The sequence below is a fragment of the Schistosoma haematobium genome, chromosome 2, assembly GCF_000699445.3.
Source record: "Schistosoma haematobium chromosome 2, whole genome shotgun sequence".
Classification (NCBI taxonomy): domain Eukaryota; kingdom Metazoa; phylum Platyhelminthes; class Trematoda; order Strigeidida; family Schistosomatidae; genus Schistosoma; species Schistosoma haematobium.
Window position 1 is genome coordinate 13,003,905 of NC_067197.1, and position 21,604 is coordinate 13,025,508.

The 21,604-nt window shown below is 32.8% G+C and overlaps 2 protein-coding genes across 3 annotated transcripts in view; both read left to right on the forward strand.

The window, feature by feature from the left end:
* SPTBN1_2 (Spectrin beta chain, non-erythrocytic 1) overlaps positions 1 to 10,771 on the forward strand; it is a gene marked incomplete at its 5' end in the record, with an annotated part of 28,166 nt that extends 17,395 nt beyond the window's left edge. For both annotated transcript variants that reach the window (XM_035732720.2, XM_051214352.1), the window contains 5 exons: positions 1,429 to 1,560; positions 2,455 to 2,699; positions 3,345 to 3,504; positions 3,603 to 3,863; positions 4,073 to 10,771. In XM_035732720.2, the coding sequence (XP_035585885.2) occupies positions 1,429 to 1,560; positions 2,455 to 2,699; positions 3,345 to 3,504; positions 3,603 to 3,863; positions 4,073 to 4,822 (1,548 nt within the window). In that variant the 3' untranslated portion in view covers positions 4,823 to 10,771. The remainder of the gene's footprint in view (positions 1 to 1,428; positions 1,561 to 2,454; positions 2,700 to 3,344; positions 3,505 to 3,602; positions 3,864 to 4,072) is intronic.
* Positions 10,772 to 12,786: 2,015 nt separating this feature from the next.
* On the forward strand, positions 12,787 to 19,233 carry MS3_00000245 (uncharacterized protein). The gene has a single exon (XM_051208088.1). It carries the CDS (start codon positions 13,679 to 13,681, stop codon positions 14,399 to 14,401), a length of 723 nt encoding a protein of 240 aa, XP_051067516.1. The 5' UTR covers positions 12,787 to 13,678; the 3' UTR covers positions 14,402 to 19,233.
* The last annotated feature ends 2,371 nt before the right edge of the window (positions 19,234 to 21,604 follow it).

Below are 21,604 nucleotides of genomic sequence, written 5' to 3' on the forward strand. Positions count from 1 at the left end.
TCACGTAACTATACTTTATTCTTTCTTCACATTTGCAAAAAAAGAATGTATTGCTGTTAAATATGGTATAATCTTGTTTAAGTTGTCAACCATTTCATTTTTTAACAAGTCACATTGTAGCGTTTATTCTGGAATCTGATATGTTTTTCATTCATTTAGTATGAAGTTACTACTACGATGATTTACTTACTGCTGATGAATTATTCATGTGGATCATATAGTCCATATTGGCGAGACTATAATTTATGGACTTAGGATAAGAGGTCTTGGATTTTGGCGCGAAATTCACTCACCCATTTGTCTAAATAGTGTTTTTCATTTTGGCTGATGTCAGTTCGTGATGAAGAACCCTAATCTAATTCTTAACCTTAACCATCAACTATAAATCATAATCCTTACTCTTCACACAGGTTTATAACCACCCTCACTTAGCCCTAGTAAGTAGTTGGATATTTTCAAGGTCAGTTTGGAGTCTCAAAGGTCGTCCGTAAATTATAGTCCCACCGTCCAAATTTTACCTATTCAAATATCAGTCTTCAATAAAGACACTAAGCTTATGATCTCAACTTTATAACGTGTTTATTAGTTAATCTAGAATTTACTTCTCTCACAGATATATGTACATTAATTAGAGGTTATAATTCAAGAGTTGGTCTACCGATTACAGATTTTCAGCATTCCATTGATGTATATGTTTCTATGGTTCATAATAGGTGTTAGTGAAATTTCGGCTGTAATTCTCTTTTACTCGACAAAAGTGAGAGAAACTTCCTAAACTGGAAGGATTCTTTCTGGTTGTATTTTTCCTAACTGAACTGCTTTTCCCACTTTTCGCTACTTCTACTCACTTATTTTAATTCATCTTTTTCTTCGTTTCATTATTCTCATCTTCCTTTATCTTTCCACAACCGTCTTGTGTGGTGAATATCTATTTGGATTCCCCTTTGATCCAATATTTCTGTGTTAAAAGCCAAGTAAACTTCAAAGATGCTTATTGAATTTCCATAAATTATGATATTTTGGTTTCAGTTACGAACTAGCATTTATCCTCAGGATCTAAAAAATATACGCATAAAAAATAAACAGTACAAACGTGTAATGTAATGCCTAATTTGAGAGTGCGAGATGTGTTTCTCTGGATAACTAGAGTTCTATAGCTCCACATAAATTTTACTTAATCCAGTATTGAAGCTCAGTCAATAATAATCAATAATCAATTTCACCCTGTGTTATACACCTTATTTTTTCCTTGTATTTATTTTCATTTGAAAACTGTATTTAACGAAGCTGCTAACCGTTTCCTGTCTTTACATATTCCTTGGATTTATTTCTTGCTATCTTTCGTGAATACTTTCCATATTATGATTGATATGTTAAGCATCAGTTTTTCAAAAAAGGGGATAATAAATTTGTCATTATTTTTTATAGGATGTTCTCGATCGTATTGTCGACAAAGTCAGCAGTATTCCAGAAGAAGTTGGACGTGATGCTAAAGCTGTCGCTGCACTTCAACGCAAACACAATACATTTGAATGTGAACTGGCACGTCTTGGATCACGAGTAAGTGGACCTGTTTTTGTGTTTGTTATTTCTCCATTCTTCACAAGAGTGATGCATTTCATTACGTAAATACACCGATAGAGATGTGGTTATGATTACGAGATCTTCAAATGAGCATTTCCTACGAGTTAGTCGACTAATTTTTCTGTAGGTCTAACACTATTCCTTTTTCTCATATATAATTGTTTGGTTATCTTTCACAGTAAATATCACATCAGTACAATGACTAACAAGTATCAATTATGTTCTTTACTATTTTCGTAATACTATGAGTAGATGTGTCGAGAAATACAATATTCTTGAAATTAACCTTTAAATCGTAGTTGTTGTGATGCGATTTTTGTTGTTATTAGTAATTTGATTGGACAATCATGAACACCGGTACATGAACATTAAATAGTTGAGTAAAAATAACAAATTATTTTCTTTGGAACTTCACAATTATTCTCTAACACTGCTGGTCATATATGAATGAGGCCCTATCATAAAATCACAAATCTAATTATTGTGGTCCTACAGCTTGTACTATTTACAAAGTTAATATCAAAATATTTCTAAACTGTAAAACAATCTTGTCTAAAAGTGACCCAATTATCACTAACAAGAGGAAATGATTTCCTGTCTGATCTACCTTCTAACATTTGAACTAAGTTCTATTTTCACTATTTATAACAATTAATTGAGTATGACCCAATATCATGAGGTTCAACTTTAAAATTTTCTCAGACATCATAATGATCAAGTTTTAAATAGCTTTTACAATTACTGTATTTATGTTGACGGTTTCGCATTCTAATATGAATATCACTGTCGTAGCTGAAACACAACTTGTGTGTAATACAGAAATGTCTCCATTCAATATTTAATAATATCATCCTTTATATTCTCCTATAGGTGGAAGGGATCGTAGAAGCGGCTAATAGCTTACTACCGTCTTACGCCGCAGATAAAGAGCGTCTTATATGTGACCGCCGGGACGAAGTTATTCATGCATGGCGACAACTACAATGTGCTGCGGAACAACGTAAAGCACGCTTACATGATGCCTCTGATGTCCATCGTTTCTTCTCTATGGTACGTGAACTTCGTTTGTGGATGGATACTATTCGTATGGAGATGACCACTAAAGAAAAGCCAAGGTTAGTTGTAAATTTCCTATCGTCTAACGTATTTTATTCGTCACTGATCATACTTTTGTATATCATACAGCTTTAACTTTCAGTAATTTCGTAATTAACACTGCTGATTAGGTTCTTCAATAATTAATCGACAATTCTTACGTATCAGTCAGGTTTTCGTTTTATACTAATCACTATCTGCCTCGTTAGTGTAGGATAAGGAAAGCTTATCTGTTTACTTCTTATTGTATCGACACACAAATAAATTCTTTTCTAGTCACAAACAGGCTAGAGCATAGTAGAAGCGTTCATAGTTTATTAGTAGTTTTAACACGTTAAAAGTCAATGAATAACCTTCTCAGTAGTTTGGCTAGTCAAAATGTATAACTAATATCGTTTGTGTATTTGTTGTAAATGAGTCGTTTAGTTGATTCGAGGAAAAAACAACTGTTGAAATGATCCAATTGATGCTTGTTTCAGCTGGTTCATAGAATTATTCCGGTATGACAGTATATTTTTAACTGTGAACTAAAAGTGGAATGTACTCTTCCTTAATCCAATAGCCGGTTATTTCCTAGATAAAGTATTTGTACAATTGTTTGATTGTTTTATCAGTTTTTTAATGGTGTGCTATATTGTTGTATATATGTGTGTTACATATTCTAGGGATGTATCCGGAGTTGAATTGCTGATGAATAGTCATCGTAGCCTAATGGCTGAAATAGATGCTCGAGAGGAAAACTTCAGCATTTGCCTAAGTTTAGGTCGAACTCTTCTAAATCGTCGACATCCTCAAGAAGAAGAAGTCAGAAAAAAATGCATTCAGGTGATTTACTATCAATATTTAACGAACTTATATACTTTTTCTCGATGCTGTATATTTGTATTTATATTTTATATGACTTTTGTTTGTGTTTGTTTTAGCTGGTAACTGAAAAAATTTTGCTGAATGACCAATGGGCAGAGCGATGGGAAACGTTAAGTCTTCTTATGGAGGTATATGAGTTTGCTCGGGACGCTGAGATAGCAGATACTTGGCTTACGTCACAAGAAGCTTATCTTAATAACACTGATTTGGGTGAAACGTTAGATGAAACCTTAGCATTGTTGAAAAAACATTTTGCATTTGAACGTGCAGCCGCTACACAAGAAGAACGTTTCCGAGAGTTAGAGAAACTTACAACTGTAAGTTCTAGTTATCATTCCCTTCAATAAATGTGTGTTTACGACATTTTAATCGTTATGCTCCCGTCAATTTTGATATTTGTCACTGGAAGGGTTATAAATTTAGTAAATACTGTTTCGGTTAAGTTACTAAGGGATTATCACCTTTCTCTTATCAAAATTTTTCCAGTTAATATCAATGTGATTTTTTCAATTTTTTTTGTTTTCAGCTTGAATTGAAAGCACGTGAAAGAACTCCAGAAACCGAGGCTGCCAGGCAATTGGAAAAAGAAAGGAAAATATCTGAAGCTGTTAGAGAATTTCAGCCACCTCCACCTCCTGTGTCCGTACCTGTACAAACGCCGGTTTCAGAGGCTGATAGGCGGGCTGTGGATATCAGAGATGCTGAACAAGGTAGTAGTCGTCTTCCAACGGTAACCACCCCAAGACATGAACGTGGAAGTTCTGATGTTGGTAAACCTGTTCCTCGTGACTTTGAAGGTGTTTTAACACGTAAACATGAATGGGAAACAGGCACAAAGAAAGCTTCTTCTCGCTCTTGGCATGAGTTGTATTTTGTCCTCTCTGCGACGTCTTTCACACTTTCTGCCTATAAAGAGCAAAAACATGCCAAAGAAAGACCTGGGGATTTATATCGGCATGAACTCCCTGTTAATTTAGTGGGCGCTTCCGCTGCACCTGCGTACAACTACGCCAAACGCTCTTTTGTATTCCGTCTCAAACTTTCGAACGGAGGTGAATCTCTATTTCAAGCACATTCTGAAAAACATATGCATAGCTGGGTTCAAGCTATTAATGTAGTGGCATCAAGTGCAAGTGGGCAACCAATGGAGTCTTCTTCATCTGCTGGAGGACGAGCTGCCACGTTACCTTCTGGAGTTGCTCCTGAGTCTCAAGTAGCTAGTAGCTCTTCTGCTCCCGGGAAGAAAAAGTTTTTCACTTTAGGTCGTAAAAAGTAGTTGATCTTTTATTGAATGTGCTTGTGATACTTTTGTTGAGGTAGTAAAAATAACTTGTGACTATCCCTTGTCACTCACTCACTATCGTAGCTTCTTAATATAGGCTCACAAAGTGCACAAGCAATTAACTTGTCCGTGTTTTCTTTTCGCTTTAAATAAACGCGCGCGCGCATTTTCGTATGATTTTTAAACATCCGCCTCGTTTTTTAAGTCTCTTGGTTTCGGAAGTTTTTTTTATAAATATGTAAGCGCGTTTATTTTACCTCCGGTTCGAAGGCCAACACATACATACACATATAACTTCTTTAATTAATCACCACGTTGTTGCTGATACTGTTGCTTTTTTAAAAAAAATCGGAAGCATAAATTATTCTTGAGATATTTTAATAATAATCCTCAGTTTTAGGATGTTATTATTGTTATTATCGCTATAGTTATTCTATTTTATTTTTTGTAAAGTTATTCAAATAATCACTAAGTTAGTTTATTCATGTATTTGTTCGTTTCTCTGTTTGTTTGTTTCTGATTCATTTTTATCCCATCACTTCAAGCTTACTACATTATACATACATACGATGATACATTTACATTGATTACGAAAAAAAAGTAATGATAATAAGCAGCCAACTTGTTAATTTCCCAATAAATAACAATACATGTGCATTTTCGCTTTTTTCTGTTGTTATATTTCACCCTTTTCTAATAATGAACTGCTTTAAAGAAATTATGATTTCGGTTAGTTTGGTTTTAATCTTTTTGTGTGTATTTGTTCGCTTGTTCGTCTAAAAGTAACAACTATTGATCAAATTATGAATTAGTACTACTCATCGTAATAATCAATTAAGTCACTAATAGTCTACATGTTTCCAAATGGTTTTTTTCTCTTTATTCCTCTTCACTGCTTTTTGGGGACTTGGAAAAAAGATTGATGGTAGCCTTTCATTATCGTTTATAATAATTAACTCTGCATGTTAACAATATATTGATATATATATAAAATACTGTCGACTCTACCAATAATTAAGAGAATAACAAGTATGAAAGCTCGTTCCTATATAATAATAATAATAATAATGATAAAAGCGATGATAACCATTTTCATGCTTTCTCTTAGATCCGTTTCTTCTCGTTATTTGTCATTGTTTTATCAACTATACAACTAACTAATTAAGACTTATTCACAAAAAATAAATGCGAATAGTAATTTTCTGATTGTTATATCTGACTTATCTTTGTCAATGTGAACAGATTTACCTTTTTTTACTGAATTTTTTCTGAGTTAACTTACAAGAAGATTTAGTCTAATTAATAAAAAAGAGCAAATTTATATCGTTTGTGTTCAAATGGCAATAAGTTGATTTACAAATGTCCCTAGTTATCAGTATAGTTTTTGTTAAATATGGTTGAAAGTCAAGTTATATATGATTGTTGTCCTAAAACCCTCTAGTAATTGACACCAATATCCTAGCTACTTGCTAATTTTCTAAAATGCTCCTAGACTCGAGCTTCTAACTAGAGAAAAGTCTCGAAGTAAGAGTAGGAGCTTCACTTCAAGGTCCGTTTATTTATGTTTTCATCGATAACTGTTAAACTCTGAAAGCATCCTAAATTAAGTAACAGAACCAGTGGTCATCCAGTCAGAATTTAACACATAGTTCATCAATTTTCAAAAAGTCTTCATGGAACATGGTGATTGGAAGAAATGCTTTCAGATTTTTTCCGATGTTGGGGCATCTTATTGAAGAATTGTTGTAGGATCCCAACAGTAGTTTCTTGATTCATCTAGTGGAATACATAGTATTGTTTAGCTATTATTTGCAATTTCTCCAAACCATAAGCATAATACAAACACCATAGTATAATCAGTGTGTTGGGAGTTGAGTTATTTTATTTTATTTGAACACGTAAATATGTGTACAAAGAGGCGCCGAATATATATGCGCCACACAAGTGAATTGTTTTGTGTGCGGGCTATGCCCGGGTGCCCATACCGAAGCAGGTGGTTCTCTTAGGGGACCACGACCTGAATGTCTGATCCACAAAGCAGTGGAGCAACGTAAGGAGATGCGGTTCCATGGCAGCCGGTGACCAATAGTTCATATTCCATTTGTTCCCTTAGGATACTGGAGCCCATGTGCACCATTGGTTCGGAATCAGAGTTTTCCAACTCCCCTAGATGGACACCGTCTCCACTAACCCGGTTAAAGCGCCGGACATTCACTTTTCGTCTTCTGAATTTCGTAGACAACAGTAATGTCGCGAGAAGGTTGTGAGTAGGTTTCCCTGTCAGTGGATGTGTATGCGTCGCCATGTGAGATTATTTCGACAGAGAAAGCTGACTCTTCGCACCCTCGGCCGTACCAGGGCATTCCACTCAACTTTAAGTTGAGTGAAATCAAAGTTCATTGATCACGGGCTTTCAAGGTGTTGATTCTCTTGGTCAATATCTTGTCGGACTTTAAAAACAACAAAACATCTCGCTTTAAAATCCCAAACGCTAACGGCGCAGTTGTCCAGTTATTTTAAAGTTAAAATGTAGACTTGGTAATCTTGTATCAAGAATTTCTCCATGTAGCTTCTATGAATGGAACACTTAATTTAATATTTACAAATCCTCAACCTATGGCTAGATTGACTTTTTTAATCATCATCATTATTATTGTATAATCGTATAGGGATTATGGTGTCATAGTCGTTAAATATATTCAGTGTGTTCAATCATTTTGCTTAAATCCTATCATACACAATCTTGGGTGCAGTCAGTCAGCTACAATGTAGGACATATATGCATTGGTCCAAGTTTCCGCGTTTCATTAACACAACAAGATGAAGTTCAGTAAATGTAACTGCAGCAAATACTTGCGTGGACAGCATGATGCGTTTGATTTTACTTCACACATTATGCACATTGAATATCGTACGGAAATTCCTTTTTTAATGTAGTGCAAAAGTAGACACCAAATACGTTTGTATCCCTCTACAATTTATAACGTCATTGATTCCCTAATATGTTTCTTCCTATTACTCTTCAATGGTTGAAAGTAATCAAATGATGAAATCTAATGCTTCTTGAACTATATAAACAAAATTAACAACTCATATAATCAAATGTCCAATATTACTTAGTTTTGAATTGTACTAAACTGATTTTTCTCTCCAATTGTATTGGTTGTTTGCTTATAACTATCCGTCTAAGGGTAATATTACCATATATCTATTCATGAATTTCTCTCTATTTAAAAACAATACAAATAAACTTAAGTTGATTGACTAATTGTTTGGTTGTGTTACATCAGTATTTTCCCAAAATTACGTGGATAAAAGGCAATCAATGGTTAATGAATTTAGTTTCGAGTTGATCTTCACACTCATTCGTTTTCGACTAGAATTGACCTCCGTTATTTGTGATATCCAGATTAGCTTCACAACCCCTACGATTGTCCACTTGTTGTAAGGGCACTAATTAGCAAAAGGACACTGAATTCACTCCTTTATCGATCAACTGCAACTCAAATGAAGCCATGCTGTTACTATGTTTGCCAGTTGGAACTGAATTAAGACTCGAAACATTGGGACGTTCATACCGGTTGGCTGTGATGCCTAAAACTGTCTGGGGAGTCTGTAAAATCGAAGTTAAGGAACGGCTAGGTTGCTATATTGAAAATGCCATATCAAATATGTTTTCCAACCACAATTAAAGTAAGTGTATCTTCTTTCACTTAGTCCAAATTATAGTTCCAGCGTTTTATACTGCTTAGAAAATGTAAGGACATCAAAGCTGATTGCCAACACAGTGTAACTATTATTGTAACTTACTGATAATTACGAAAATACCATAGTGTTTTTATTAATAAAGTTTTCATATAAAATTTACTATCCATTAAATTTGATCTTAGTACCTCAGATGTGGTATTTCCCTTTTTTGCGAATAGACATGTACACCAAACATTCCTAGAGTAATACAGGGTTCAAGTTTTGTAGGTTGTTAATAAGTGAATTAACTTGCTACTCTCTATAATCTGGTCTGGCATTGCGAAGTCTGCTGTCAGTATGCCACTTTCACTCTAATCAATGGCCCCTGACTTTGACTTAAAAACCCATATATATATATATATGATCACAATGATTAGACAATATGTGAAGATATTTTTGCTGTATCCATTAATGCTTGCCAGTGCTAATATATACCAGTATAAATTGTAAAATAATTTAAAAGGAGACCACATACAAGGTGAGAGTTTGAAACACCCTCCGTCTTTCCATAAACTTATGTCACTACTTAAATATCTATTTACATTAATTTTTATGGTTAGAAAAGTTTTATTAGGCGAAACATGAACTTGTTCGAAATATGGTGGGAGGGTTTTTGCATAATTTTCAAATGTCCGTTTACGTAATATGTACTACCTAATTTATTTTGTAAGTCGTTGATCACTGCTTTGATATATATATGTATATACGTGCATCGAGTGTTAAATAACCAATATCATTTTTATATGGTTTAACTAAAACCAAATGATATTATGTAACAGTTAATTTTTAAGATTAAATTGAGGTCATGTACCACTATTGATAACTTGAAAGCACTGGACAGCCGTTTCATTCTAGTGTGGTCTCAGTTGAAACTCAACAATCTCCATAACCCTGTATTGATAATTATCATGTGCTCACTAGTGATTAGCTTCTAGGGGTAATTCTCCGAGTTCTAATGAGAAGCCGTGTCCAATGGAGTTCAACCGTGTTGATTGTGACGCTTTTACCCACCGAAGACGATGGGAGATGGTCACTTAATATCATTTATTGGTTGAATTTAGACATCAACACCTTTGGATCCCGGCTCAGTAGTCTAGAGTTTAAGCATTCGCACGAAATTGAAAGTCCTGAGTGTGGGATCATGGATGAGCGCTGCTGAGGAGCCCCATACTAGGCTCAGTGTTTACAAAAGTGATGATAATCAAAGTTAACTAGATGTCAACTGTAGAAAGTTATTGGCTATGATGATTGTAGTTCAGAGAGAGGTCTAGGCACCATAATGAGTCATGTGTTTTTGAATCCCTTTTTATATCCAACGAGATTAAGTAAGTAGGATAGTATCAATAAATGCGGTGCAATGTTGTGATTTATACTGTGGTATGAATTGGATTTTGTTGATTTACTCCAACCGAATCTTATAACTTAATATCAAGTATCGTTTTTACATAACTTAACGATATTTATCATTTTCGATACTAGCACCAAAGACTGAAATCACCAGGAGAACCTTTCAAAACTACTGGAGAGTACTTATATCCCTGTTTGGGACTCTTCATTAATGCACATCTACAACTCTAAACAGAATTTAGCACAGAACATTAAGGTCTCGTAGAGAGTAAATCTTTCACATAAATTAAGATTAGTAACATTTATAACTTTACCAATTTCTTTTTTTACTCCTCCTTTTTTAGCAATCATAAATCTCATGCATATCATTATTTTCAGAAAATGTAATGATTATTTCTATGTTAAAACAGAATTATCATTTAGTATTCAAGACATAACCGTTCATTAATTATCTACCCAGTTTTCTTTTTTAAAAAAATTTAGATTCACACAGTTTTTGTATCACTTCAATTTGTCATTTTTAGTGGCATGCTTATTTTGTGAAATAGTAAATTTCGTATAACCTTATCATCATCATCATATGATTTGCATGATGTTTTATAATTTCACATTGCCCAAGTTATGTAGTGATCCTTAAAGATTTATGAATAAAGATACTAGAGATCATTTTCTAAAAGAACGTTTCAGTTGTTAAATGTTATATGGAAGTCAGTAATGTAAGGTCATTGTAAGTTAGAGGTAACTGAACGACAAGATGATAATTTACAGGGATTCAATACTTGTTTTTCAAATCATGTTGTAATGGAACAATTCACCAATTGAATCAATCATTTTAGTATTAGAAACATTCTAATTGTTTTCAATATTATCTGTAATTAATACAGTTTTTCTTGGTGATCAGTTTGTAATGAATTATCCCAGTAACTGAATGAAGTTCAACTTTGTGATGAAAAAAAAATTGATTGAAATATGGATTTCAATATTGTTGAGTTGTTTTTTTGTTTTTCATATACCATCACAATAACATAATTTTATAAATAGAATCTAAGTTTTTATCCCAATATTCATGTACTAATTAGATATATGGAATGAACTCATGTAAACAGAAACTGTTATACCGTTCATATTCTGTTGACTAACTACAGATTTATGTCTCTTGAACTATAAACGACCCGATCAAGTGAAGTAGTTTATATAATTTATATTAGTATCTCTAAACTACATTACACTGGTTGTTTGTTTATTGTCATACTGATGTACTAGTACAACCAATTTTATCGCTTTTAATATTAAGTGGATTCAACCTTTTGAATACGATATTGTCTTACAGTTAGACAGTTACTTACAGAGGTAGAATTATATATGTACATTGTCTAACACTGATTATAGTTTGTCGTTTCTAATCTGCAAACTGACTTGAAATATTTGTTTAAACTCTTTTGTGATTTTTTCCATATTGTTAAAAGATATATTTGATGACGTGAACTAATCTCCAAACATATCCACTTCGAATTTGTCTGTCATATTTAATGCATAATTCATTAATGTATAATTATTTACTATTTATAGGTCTAATCAATTAAACTCATTTAGTCATAAGCAAAGTAAAATTTGGCATATATATATATCAGGTTGTCACACTATATCAACATAGAGAATTGAAGTTATGAAGACAAATGATGGAGTGATAAAATTGATAACAATATCAGAAGTATTAGGCAAGATTATACATAGAGAATATGATTCTAGAAGAAAGAATGGATTCGCGAAACAAAACAGTGGGACATAATTTTGAAACTCTAGATTTAATGGAAGACCTTTGCGACCGTCTCTAGACTATATTACTCAACATTTTTATCTATTACTCACAATAAACGTTTAGACCCTAACCATTTAGTTCACCTATAAACACATCTCAGACAAATTTTTAATGATATAATGGACTAATTCTAACCAATTAAAACGATATCCTTACATTGCTTTATTTTTACAAAGAAAGCCAGCTTCTATAAAACTATTCACATTGAATTCGTTTATTTATTTTGTAAAGAAACATGAAATGACTATGGTCAACTTCCTGTATCAATGAGAACATAAAACATGTGCAATCTCTTATCCTTCACTATCACAGATATACTGTTTAATTGATTACGAATGCACTGAAGGTTTTAGCAAATCAACAAAGCAGATAATAAACCTGACTTCTAATGACTTGCAGTGATGTTTTGAACATCGAAAACAGATTGAATAAGTGCATTTCTGTTGTTTTATGGCATACTAACTATCACGTGACTAAGTCACCAATCAGAACACGACTTGAAACTGTGCCAAACCAATGACGTATTGGTCGGTATGAGTAGCTTAGCGTCATTATTGCTCGTTTTTCCCGTCTAGCCCTGTCTGTTGAGCCCAAAACACCAATACCAGTTTCCACTATATGAATCATTCATTTCAAACATACTTGGTTTATATACCAGCCAATTAGACCACATCAAACCATAAAATAGAAAATGACAACTATACACGATCAAGCCAAAAAGTGACTGTGATTATAAGAGATTTAAATAATAAACTGGGTATACATTAAGAATAGTAAATCGTATAAAAAAAGTCTATAGTTCAAAATAAAGCTTATAATAAGAGGAATGCAAATATACATAATCTAGTCACAATACTTATACATTAACTTACTTACTTACTTACGCCTGTTACTCCTAATGGAGCATAGGCCGCCGACCAGCATTCTCCAACCCACTCTGTCCTGGGCCTTCTTTTCTAATTCCATCCAATTTTCGTTCATTCTTCTCATGTCTATCTCCATTTCCCGGCGTAATGTGTTCTTTGGTCATTTATACATTAAGGATATATATTATTTAATTAATAGCACAGTACATAAAACAGTACACCTTTTTACAGATTAACGGAAGTTGAATTCTTATATTTAAAAAGAGATTCCGACTAGTTGTAAACTCGACAACGCGTGCATTTAGTTTTATATGGAACTTATCAATTGAATATATCTATATCCTAATGTTGGCATTTATATTTAGTATCAAATATAAGTCTAAGTAGCAACTTACTTGTTCAGTGGATATGATAATTATATTTATAATTAGAAAGGTTTTAGTTATCCTATTAATCACCATTTCATTTAACAATAGGATAATTCAAATCTTTCTAATCATTATAAAAAGTTAAATTTTGTTTTTACAATGATTTTCAGAAAAAAAATTTCATCTTATCTAATACTGATTAATGAATTTATTCTTTTTTTACTGTTTCCCCTCTCCTACCTTCAATTTGAACAAACTTTCTATTTCAATTCAAATTAATGATTTACTATATTTGTTAATTTTATCCTTTATTTATCACTTAACGTCTTTGAGAGTAAGAAGGAAAGTTTTTTTTTCCCAGAATTCTTTATTCATAAATTATCTCATCTAGTTAAAATGGTTGTTGTGAAAGTTGCTATGAGCTAAATAAAACAGTAGTTTTCATCATGCATCCATCACTGATCGACAGCAGATAAAGTATCGAAAGCGCAAAGTATATTGAGTTGTTATTTCGCTTTAATTTTCTGTATTATTCAGTAACGTGAATCTTCGTCTTCATATGAAATCATCTCAGTATTATAAGCTACCTAACTATCACTATAGTGTAATGTCAATTTAATCTCACCTGTAAAATGATACGCCTCATGTAACTTGTGTTTGTTGGGAATAAGTTATTATTACTTACTTATACCTGTTACTCCTAATGGAGCATAGGCAGCCGACCAGCATTCTCCAACCCACTCTGTCCTGGGCCTTCTTTTCTAGTTCCATCCAATTCTGGTTCATTTTTCTCATGTTTATCTCCATTTCTCGGCGTAATGTGTTCTTTGGTCTTCCTCTTTTCCTTTGGCCTTCAGGATTCCATGCGAGGGCTTGTCTTGTGACACAGTTGAGTGCGTTTCTCAATGTGTGTCCTATCCACTTCCAGCGCTTCTTCCTGATTTCCTCCTCCATTGGGATCTGGTTTGTTCTCTCCCACAGTTGGTTGTTGCTAATAGTGTCCGGCCAACGGATCCGAAGTATTTTGCGTAGACAACTGTTAATAAACACCTGTATTTTCTGGATGATGGCTTTCGCAGTTCTCCAGGTTTCTGCCCCATACAGTAGAACTGTCTTGACATTTGTATTGAAAATCCTGACCTTGGTGTTGGTTGAAAGTTGCTTTGAGTTCCAGATGTTCCTCAGTTGTAAATATGCTGCTCTTGCTTTGCCGATCCGCGCCTTCACATCTGCATCAGATCCACCCTGTTCATCAATGATGCTGCCCAAATATGTAAAGGTTTTTACATCTTCCAAATCTTCTCCGTCAATTGTGACTGGATTGGTTCATGCTGTGTTGTATCGGAGAATCTTGCCAATTATTATTACTATATACATATATTTCCGACAATTTAACATCTCAGCATTATGCTGGGATGTTTACTAGTAGCCACATTGCAACTTGGTCGATAGAATTCATATCAGTATTAATGGATTAGGCGAATGTGACATTGTTCACTTCTCAGTGATCGATCAGCTATAAAATTAATTCATTAATGTTACTAATTAATTAATTAATTAACTTCATCTCTCTATAACCTAACCAACTTGGGTATTGTTTCAGGTTGTCGAATCTATAGTCAACATTTCAAAACAAATGAACATGAGCAAAGTTTAAAAATTTGGAGGATAATAAACTAGATGAATAGAATAGAGACGGGAAATTATGTATACAGTGTATTTCATTTCTGCTTTAAAAAATATCACTGTAACGTGTTGCAAAGTTTGCATCACATTGATTTGTATTTCTATTTTCTGATACTGTCAACCAATAATAAGTACATGTTGAAGGTTTTAAAATGGAAAAGTTATGGTTTTTATCATGAGTTAGATCAGATTGTGTTTTGTATTAATATCCACTATATTGTATGGTTTACCTACTTAATATTAAATAAATAAATAATTTCCTAATTAAGCTTAATTACATGTGTGTAAATAACATATATCGTGTATTTTGTAGAATAAAACAATGTCATGTTTATGTTTCGAAGTATTGACAGTATATGACGTAGTATGTGAACTAACAATCCTGAGAGTTAACCAGCTCGTACTCTAATAGTTACGACTTGAGTACAAATGATGACAGAAAACACAACGAACTCGCTCTCATATACTGTATTGAAATTAAGGTTCAGATTGTAATAAAGTAATCATCATTATATTACAAATATCACAGTCATCCAACAAATGTAATTAATGCTTCGAAAAAAGAAACCCTTTTAATTTGAATCCATCATATGATTCTCATCAACTTCACTTTCAGTTTGATTTATAAAATAAAAAAAAACAATAAACAATCTTTTGCACCACTTTTTCTCCTTTGGAGAGAGATCAATATCTCAAGTCATTCTATATCCTCTGTTGCAATCTCTTTAAGCCAAGAAATGGAACTATGTGTATAGTCAACTCCTTATTCTATGTAACCTAGAACAGTCGGATTTCACAGAGTGTGCTATACTTTTAAGCTACTGAATTTATATTCTAAAGTTATTCCGTTTTTTTGGTAGAGAGCCGAATCAGTGGTTAAGGCGTTTGACTTTCAGTCACCAAGTCCTAGGTTCGAACCCTGACTCACCTGCTTCAGTTGAGACAACCATCTAATATCACTTACATTCCTACTTAGAGTTTGGCTCTAAACCAAGTATAATGCAGTCTGCACCTGGTGTAAAGAAATTGATTTTTTGATTTTGTGGTGCACCTCCATGTAAATTCAACGCAATTGATAGGTTAGTGTTTCATTCCCGAAATGATTATATCTATAGACACCACAAATATGAATAACTTTGGATCCATGGAATAAGATCTTCAGTGAAAATTACACTTTTATACACAGAAATTACTCACTAAATCGACGGAGAAATGCCCTGAAATGCTGAATATTCTTCACTTATTTAACACTGAGAAACGTTTACATAACGTTGGTCGTTTGAGACGCTTTATAGAATTATTTCTTATATTTCCTCAAGAATGGGATATAACACGTTAAATTAATTATAGAGCAAATCTATAGTTTTATTTTCTCTATATGTTTATTTAAAATTATTACAGACTGGTACAATTCAATGTCTCAGTTTAACTCATATGAATACGAAAATTACCTTAATTATTTTAATTACACTAATTTGAGGTTAAACGTTCGTATGTGAGACTGATACATCCTAGGTTCGAATCTCGCTAGACGGGATCGTGGATACGCATCGCTTAGGAGTTCCATACTAGAATGAAATAGCCGTCCAATGCTTCCAGGTTTTCTATGATAGTCTAACTTTAATTGACTCATGAATTCAACTAATAAAATTACTCAAATCTTTATAAAACCTCATTCTGATAATATGATACATGACTATTTTATTTTCAATAAATGAAACAAAAAACAACTCAACTAGAATAAAAATATATCGAAAAAACAATGTACTACATCATTATTATTCTTTATTTTATTATATAATGATTTGTGTTTGGTTAAATATTTGACCTTTATTAGTAAAGGTTTTGTTTTCTTGATCCAAATACAATTATTGTAGACAAAACATGGATTTTGAAAATAACATTAAATAGTGTTAGGTAAATAAACAAAATTGTATTTCTATTGAGAATTGTATCAATGGATTATAAGTAACCAAAATTCGTTACAAATCTTTATCAATGCTAATGACAATCATAAAAAAATGTAATTTGTAATTATAATTAATAATATTGTGATGTGTGCTACTGATGTCGATAGATATAAGTAATATGTATCGTCAATCAAAAGTGTAATACATGGAGACAAAAGGTTAAAAAGATCGAAGCAAGAAAACGAGAACAAAGAATGATTAGTATGAAAACGAAAGAACAATGAAGTTTAAGACGATTGACTGATATTTACAATTGATTGGCATTCTGTAAATTAAGTACTTATTGTATGATTCTCAGATTTTATTAAGATGTTCTGTAATTTTGTATTCAAATATATTCGATTGACCCCACTTGTGTTCTCTTCCATTACTTACTTACACCTGCTACTCCTAATGGAGCATAGGCAGCCGACCAGCATTCTCCAACCCACTCTGTCCTGGGCCTTCTTTTCTAGTTCCATCCAATTCTGGTTCATTTTTCTCATGTCTATCTCCATTTCTCGGCGTAATGTGTTCTTTGGTCTTCCTCTTTTCCTTTGGCCTTCAGGATTCCACGCGAGGGCTTGTCTTGTGACGCAGTTGAGTGCTTTCCTCAATGTGTGTCCCCATTACAATATATGAATAGTTAAATGTATACATATGTACAAACAGTATACCTGTATATCATTTGAAAGGTCATCTATGTTAATTTCAAAATGTATACTCACTTTGATAACATTGATTAGTTATTATATTATACGTTTTAAACAAAAGCAAATGTTCGATATATCGATAAACAGTGCATGTACTATGTTGTATTCGTAGATTGTTAAATACTTGTTGGATTCCATACGATCAAAGTTATGTGATAGTGATGAATGGTTGACAATGTAACTGCATATCCATGAGTGATTTTTCATAAGTTTCTAAATCGTAAACTGGTCAACCTGTTAGATCATGTCATATATACTCACCAAATCTAGCTTGCTGTGATTTCCTTGTGTTCTGAAAATGTTAACATACTCATTAGGGAGCAGTATTAGGATGATACGATAAAAAAAAAGAACTGGCGAGATAAATGAATAGCTTGACTTCTGCAATGTTCTTCCATGTAATCTAAACAGAGAATAAACAAGTGCACTGCAGTTAATGTACAACATTTTGAAGACTATGCGATTGATGTCGGTTAAATTTCATAGACAATTTAATAGCCTTAAAAAGAAATTAGTTCACTTGGCTTATTGAATGTACTATATATATAACAAAATAAGCATGAAAAAAAACGAAAGAAGTCCATTGATTCATTAGAAAGAATGAAGACGTTTCAGTGAAGAAATTTTTTTCTGACGATATCATATTCTGAAGTTGTACCATCGTATTTATTTTACATATAGTAGTCTATAATAAACTAGAGCGGTTTATCAAAGATAGACTAACTTATTCAAGTGGAAGTCAGTGAAAATGAAGTGATATCTCATAATATAGTCTAGATTATCAAAGATCTTCAAGTATTCCAAGTAATCATTTGTAAATAGAAGGGTGTTATTTCAATGTAAACAAAGTTTTCAAGTACTGAATAAAATGGGGTTGTCATTTAACACAGTAATCGAAAATCATCAAGAGATTACGTTACGTAATAGTTTTAGAAAAAGTAAGAGGTAATAATCTTTAGAATAAAACTTAATGATAACTGTCTACTTTATAAAGCAGGAGAAGAAGAGGATAATAATGATCAATTATAATTCATAAAATTCGTAGAGTTCTTAAGACCATGAGAGAATAAGTGATTAAATGTGACTCTTCTGTATGCAGACTTTGGGTTTGAAGTGGTGAATTGCTATAGCCTCATCTGTGCATAAATTTCTCATCCCAACCTTTTTTGAGTTAGTTTTTCTTACTTTGAAGAGGATTTTGAACACAGACTCGTGTTATGATTTGTGACCCAAATCAACCATGTGTTCGAGAATCGAGCTATTGATTGTTTTGTATTACTCCTTTACCATGCATGATAGGGCTCAGATATTCGCTTACCAAGTGCACGCTTTGTACGGTCAATGTAACCTGTTCCACAACAGCAAGTAAACTGATAGATGCACACTGAACTGACCCAAAGGTGCAGTTTACATTTGACACTTCTCTGAATTAGTTTCTTCCTGGAAAGTACATTTCGGTGCTCTGTTAAATAAAATGTCTTTTTCAAGGATCTGTTTTTTACTATATCAGATGCCATATCTCCCTTGAATTCAATGTTCAAGAATAAAACGTCATTAGGAACTATGCGAGTTATATCAACTAGATGTTTTGGTTTTAGGTTACTGTCAATGAACTTGAGTGAGAAACTATTTTCCAAAAAAATTAAATTCCACATTAAAATAGGTGAATCAAGTTAAACGTCTTATGAATAAAAATACTAGAAATTGGTGTCTAAACACCTAAGAACACCTTCTCTACCTCTCTCACTCTCTCCCCCCTTTCGTCTAATAAATTGACTTAAAGTGAGTTTATTTATTTATTTTCATTTACGAATGCTCACTTTGTCAAACACACATGCACGTAAGTAGGTATGTATATGTAAATGTGTGTATGTCCAACTATACTAAGTATGAATAGATTTTAAATACACTAAGGTAACAAACAGTATTAATATCAATTAACACGATGGTATTTTCTAGATTTTAATCTTCTTTTTTCTTAGCAAAAAAAACAATAAAATGTAGATATTTGCTATAGGAGTTTATGGGGATTTTTCCCATTTCATGGAATCATCCTAGTTAAACAAGAATTGAAAACTAGGAAGCATTAGATAGCTATTTCATTCTGTTATTTTTTATAATACCATAAAGCGAATAGTTATATACTCTCAAGTGACTAACTTCGAAAGGTTCTAGTTCTAATGGTAAACAAATCAAAACCAACCGTATAGAGTATGAGGAGGTTAATTTTTCACCAAGTAGTTTGGAAGATGGTTGTGCGATATCACGAATCGATTCAAATCAAACATATAAACCATTAGATACCGACTCAGTGGTCAAGATGCCAATTGTTCACACGAGTGACTGAAGGTCTTGGGTTAGATACCTGATGAGGGGGTCGCTGATACTCACTGTCGGGTTGTCTCACACTATAACGAAAAAGCTGCTCACCGCTTCCTGGTTTTCAGTAATTGCTTAACTGAAATCATTCGATGATGTGAACTATGAAGTTGAAAACTGAATAAAAGAAGAATATGAAAATAGAGACAAAATAATTTACAGTTAATTATATAACCTCTAATAGTGCTAACTTTTGTTATCAATACTAAAAGAGTTTAGATGGTCAATTGTCACACCAAACAGTGGTGATCAAATCCCATTAATCAGATATACAGACAACCCTCCGATAAAGAAAATAATTGTATTTTGAAAAATCTGGGACAAGAGTTTTTCAGCACTGCAGTTACAGATGTTACTGTTGGGCTCTCGGGGTCTTCATCGACCCTTTGCTTATTCACCATTAAAGAATCGACAACAACTTGCTCTCTTGATGAATTAGGAAAAGCAAATTTATAGAATAAAATCAATTCATTCTTATTTCAAGCCTTCTCATCAGCTGGAAACAGACTTAAGTTTCAAATTATTATTATCATTATTGTTATTATTACTATTATTATTGTTATGATACACATAGCTCCACGCACTTTAGTCAATAAAGTTGGCATAAATATTCAAAACGGGATAAAAACTTGTGGGAACAGGAAGAAGATACAAACTATGTTTTTGAGAGTATAACGGATAAGATTGATGCATATTTGTGTTGAAAGTGAAATCATTCAAATAAGATGTAGTTATGTCTTAAATATCAATTAACAAACAAGTGATTACGTAATGAAGTCATATGATTCATACAAAATTAACTTGGTGACTGAATGTTAATGTGTTGTTTCAGAAACTCAAATAAAGATGGATTATTTAGTTGAAGTTACATTGTTGTACCACGATATATTTCTATATACACAGGTCAGGTCTAAAACGTTTTATAGCATAGCAACACTCCTACGATTAATTTTGATTATGGTTAATTTTTGTCCAGCTCTTCTATTAAGTTATTTAATAGACAATGTTATTCGAACAGTAACAATTCGTCTATTTCTTTGTACTATTATGATCATTATCATTTCTGTATAAACGTGTATGGTTAATCACATGTGACAGCCTACGCACATATCTCTCTCTAGCTTAAATGTTAATCGCCAAAATATCGCTCGATGAATCATTCTCTTCCCCAATGTATGTATGTGTTCGAATCCCATTAATAGCTTTGCCTTGATGTGCCCTTATTTAATTTGATTATAAATTCACCTCTGTATTCACTCGCTCCACACATTAGCCTCACTGATCCAATTCGCTCGATGTGTTTATAACTTTGTTATCTGTTATCCGCTAATAAACTGCAGTCGCCACTTCTTATTGCCTTCTGAATAGAAACACCGTTGGGATCTATATAATAACGATTATCAAGATGATTGGTTAACGAAGTTAGGCCACTACAACAGTAATGGCCTCTGGAAAACACAATAACATTAGTTTTAATCAATACTGCAAGGTTTCAGTTATAATGAATAACTAATTTAACTACTGTCCAATTCCAGGGGTTTGATGATTATTTATGAAGTATTCACCACAGTATATATATAATTCAATTCTAGCAGTTATCTTTGATTTCGCAGGCCAAAATTCAACACTGTAACTCATATTCCAGTTATTTTAAGAACCTTGAGAAAATTATTTCCAGGAATTTCTGTTGTTTAACCATGAACATATGTTATTAAGTCTTATTCCATGTAAGTTAATATCTCCTTAACTTCCTTTATAGTTGAATGGCTGATGTTAATAACTCATTAAAACTTGAATGAACGGAAGTCGACTGAAGAACAATCATGATTTGTTTCAAATATTTCATCAATATAGTCTACTGATAGAACTTTATTCTATCTCTTGTTATACAAATTTCTGTAG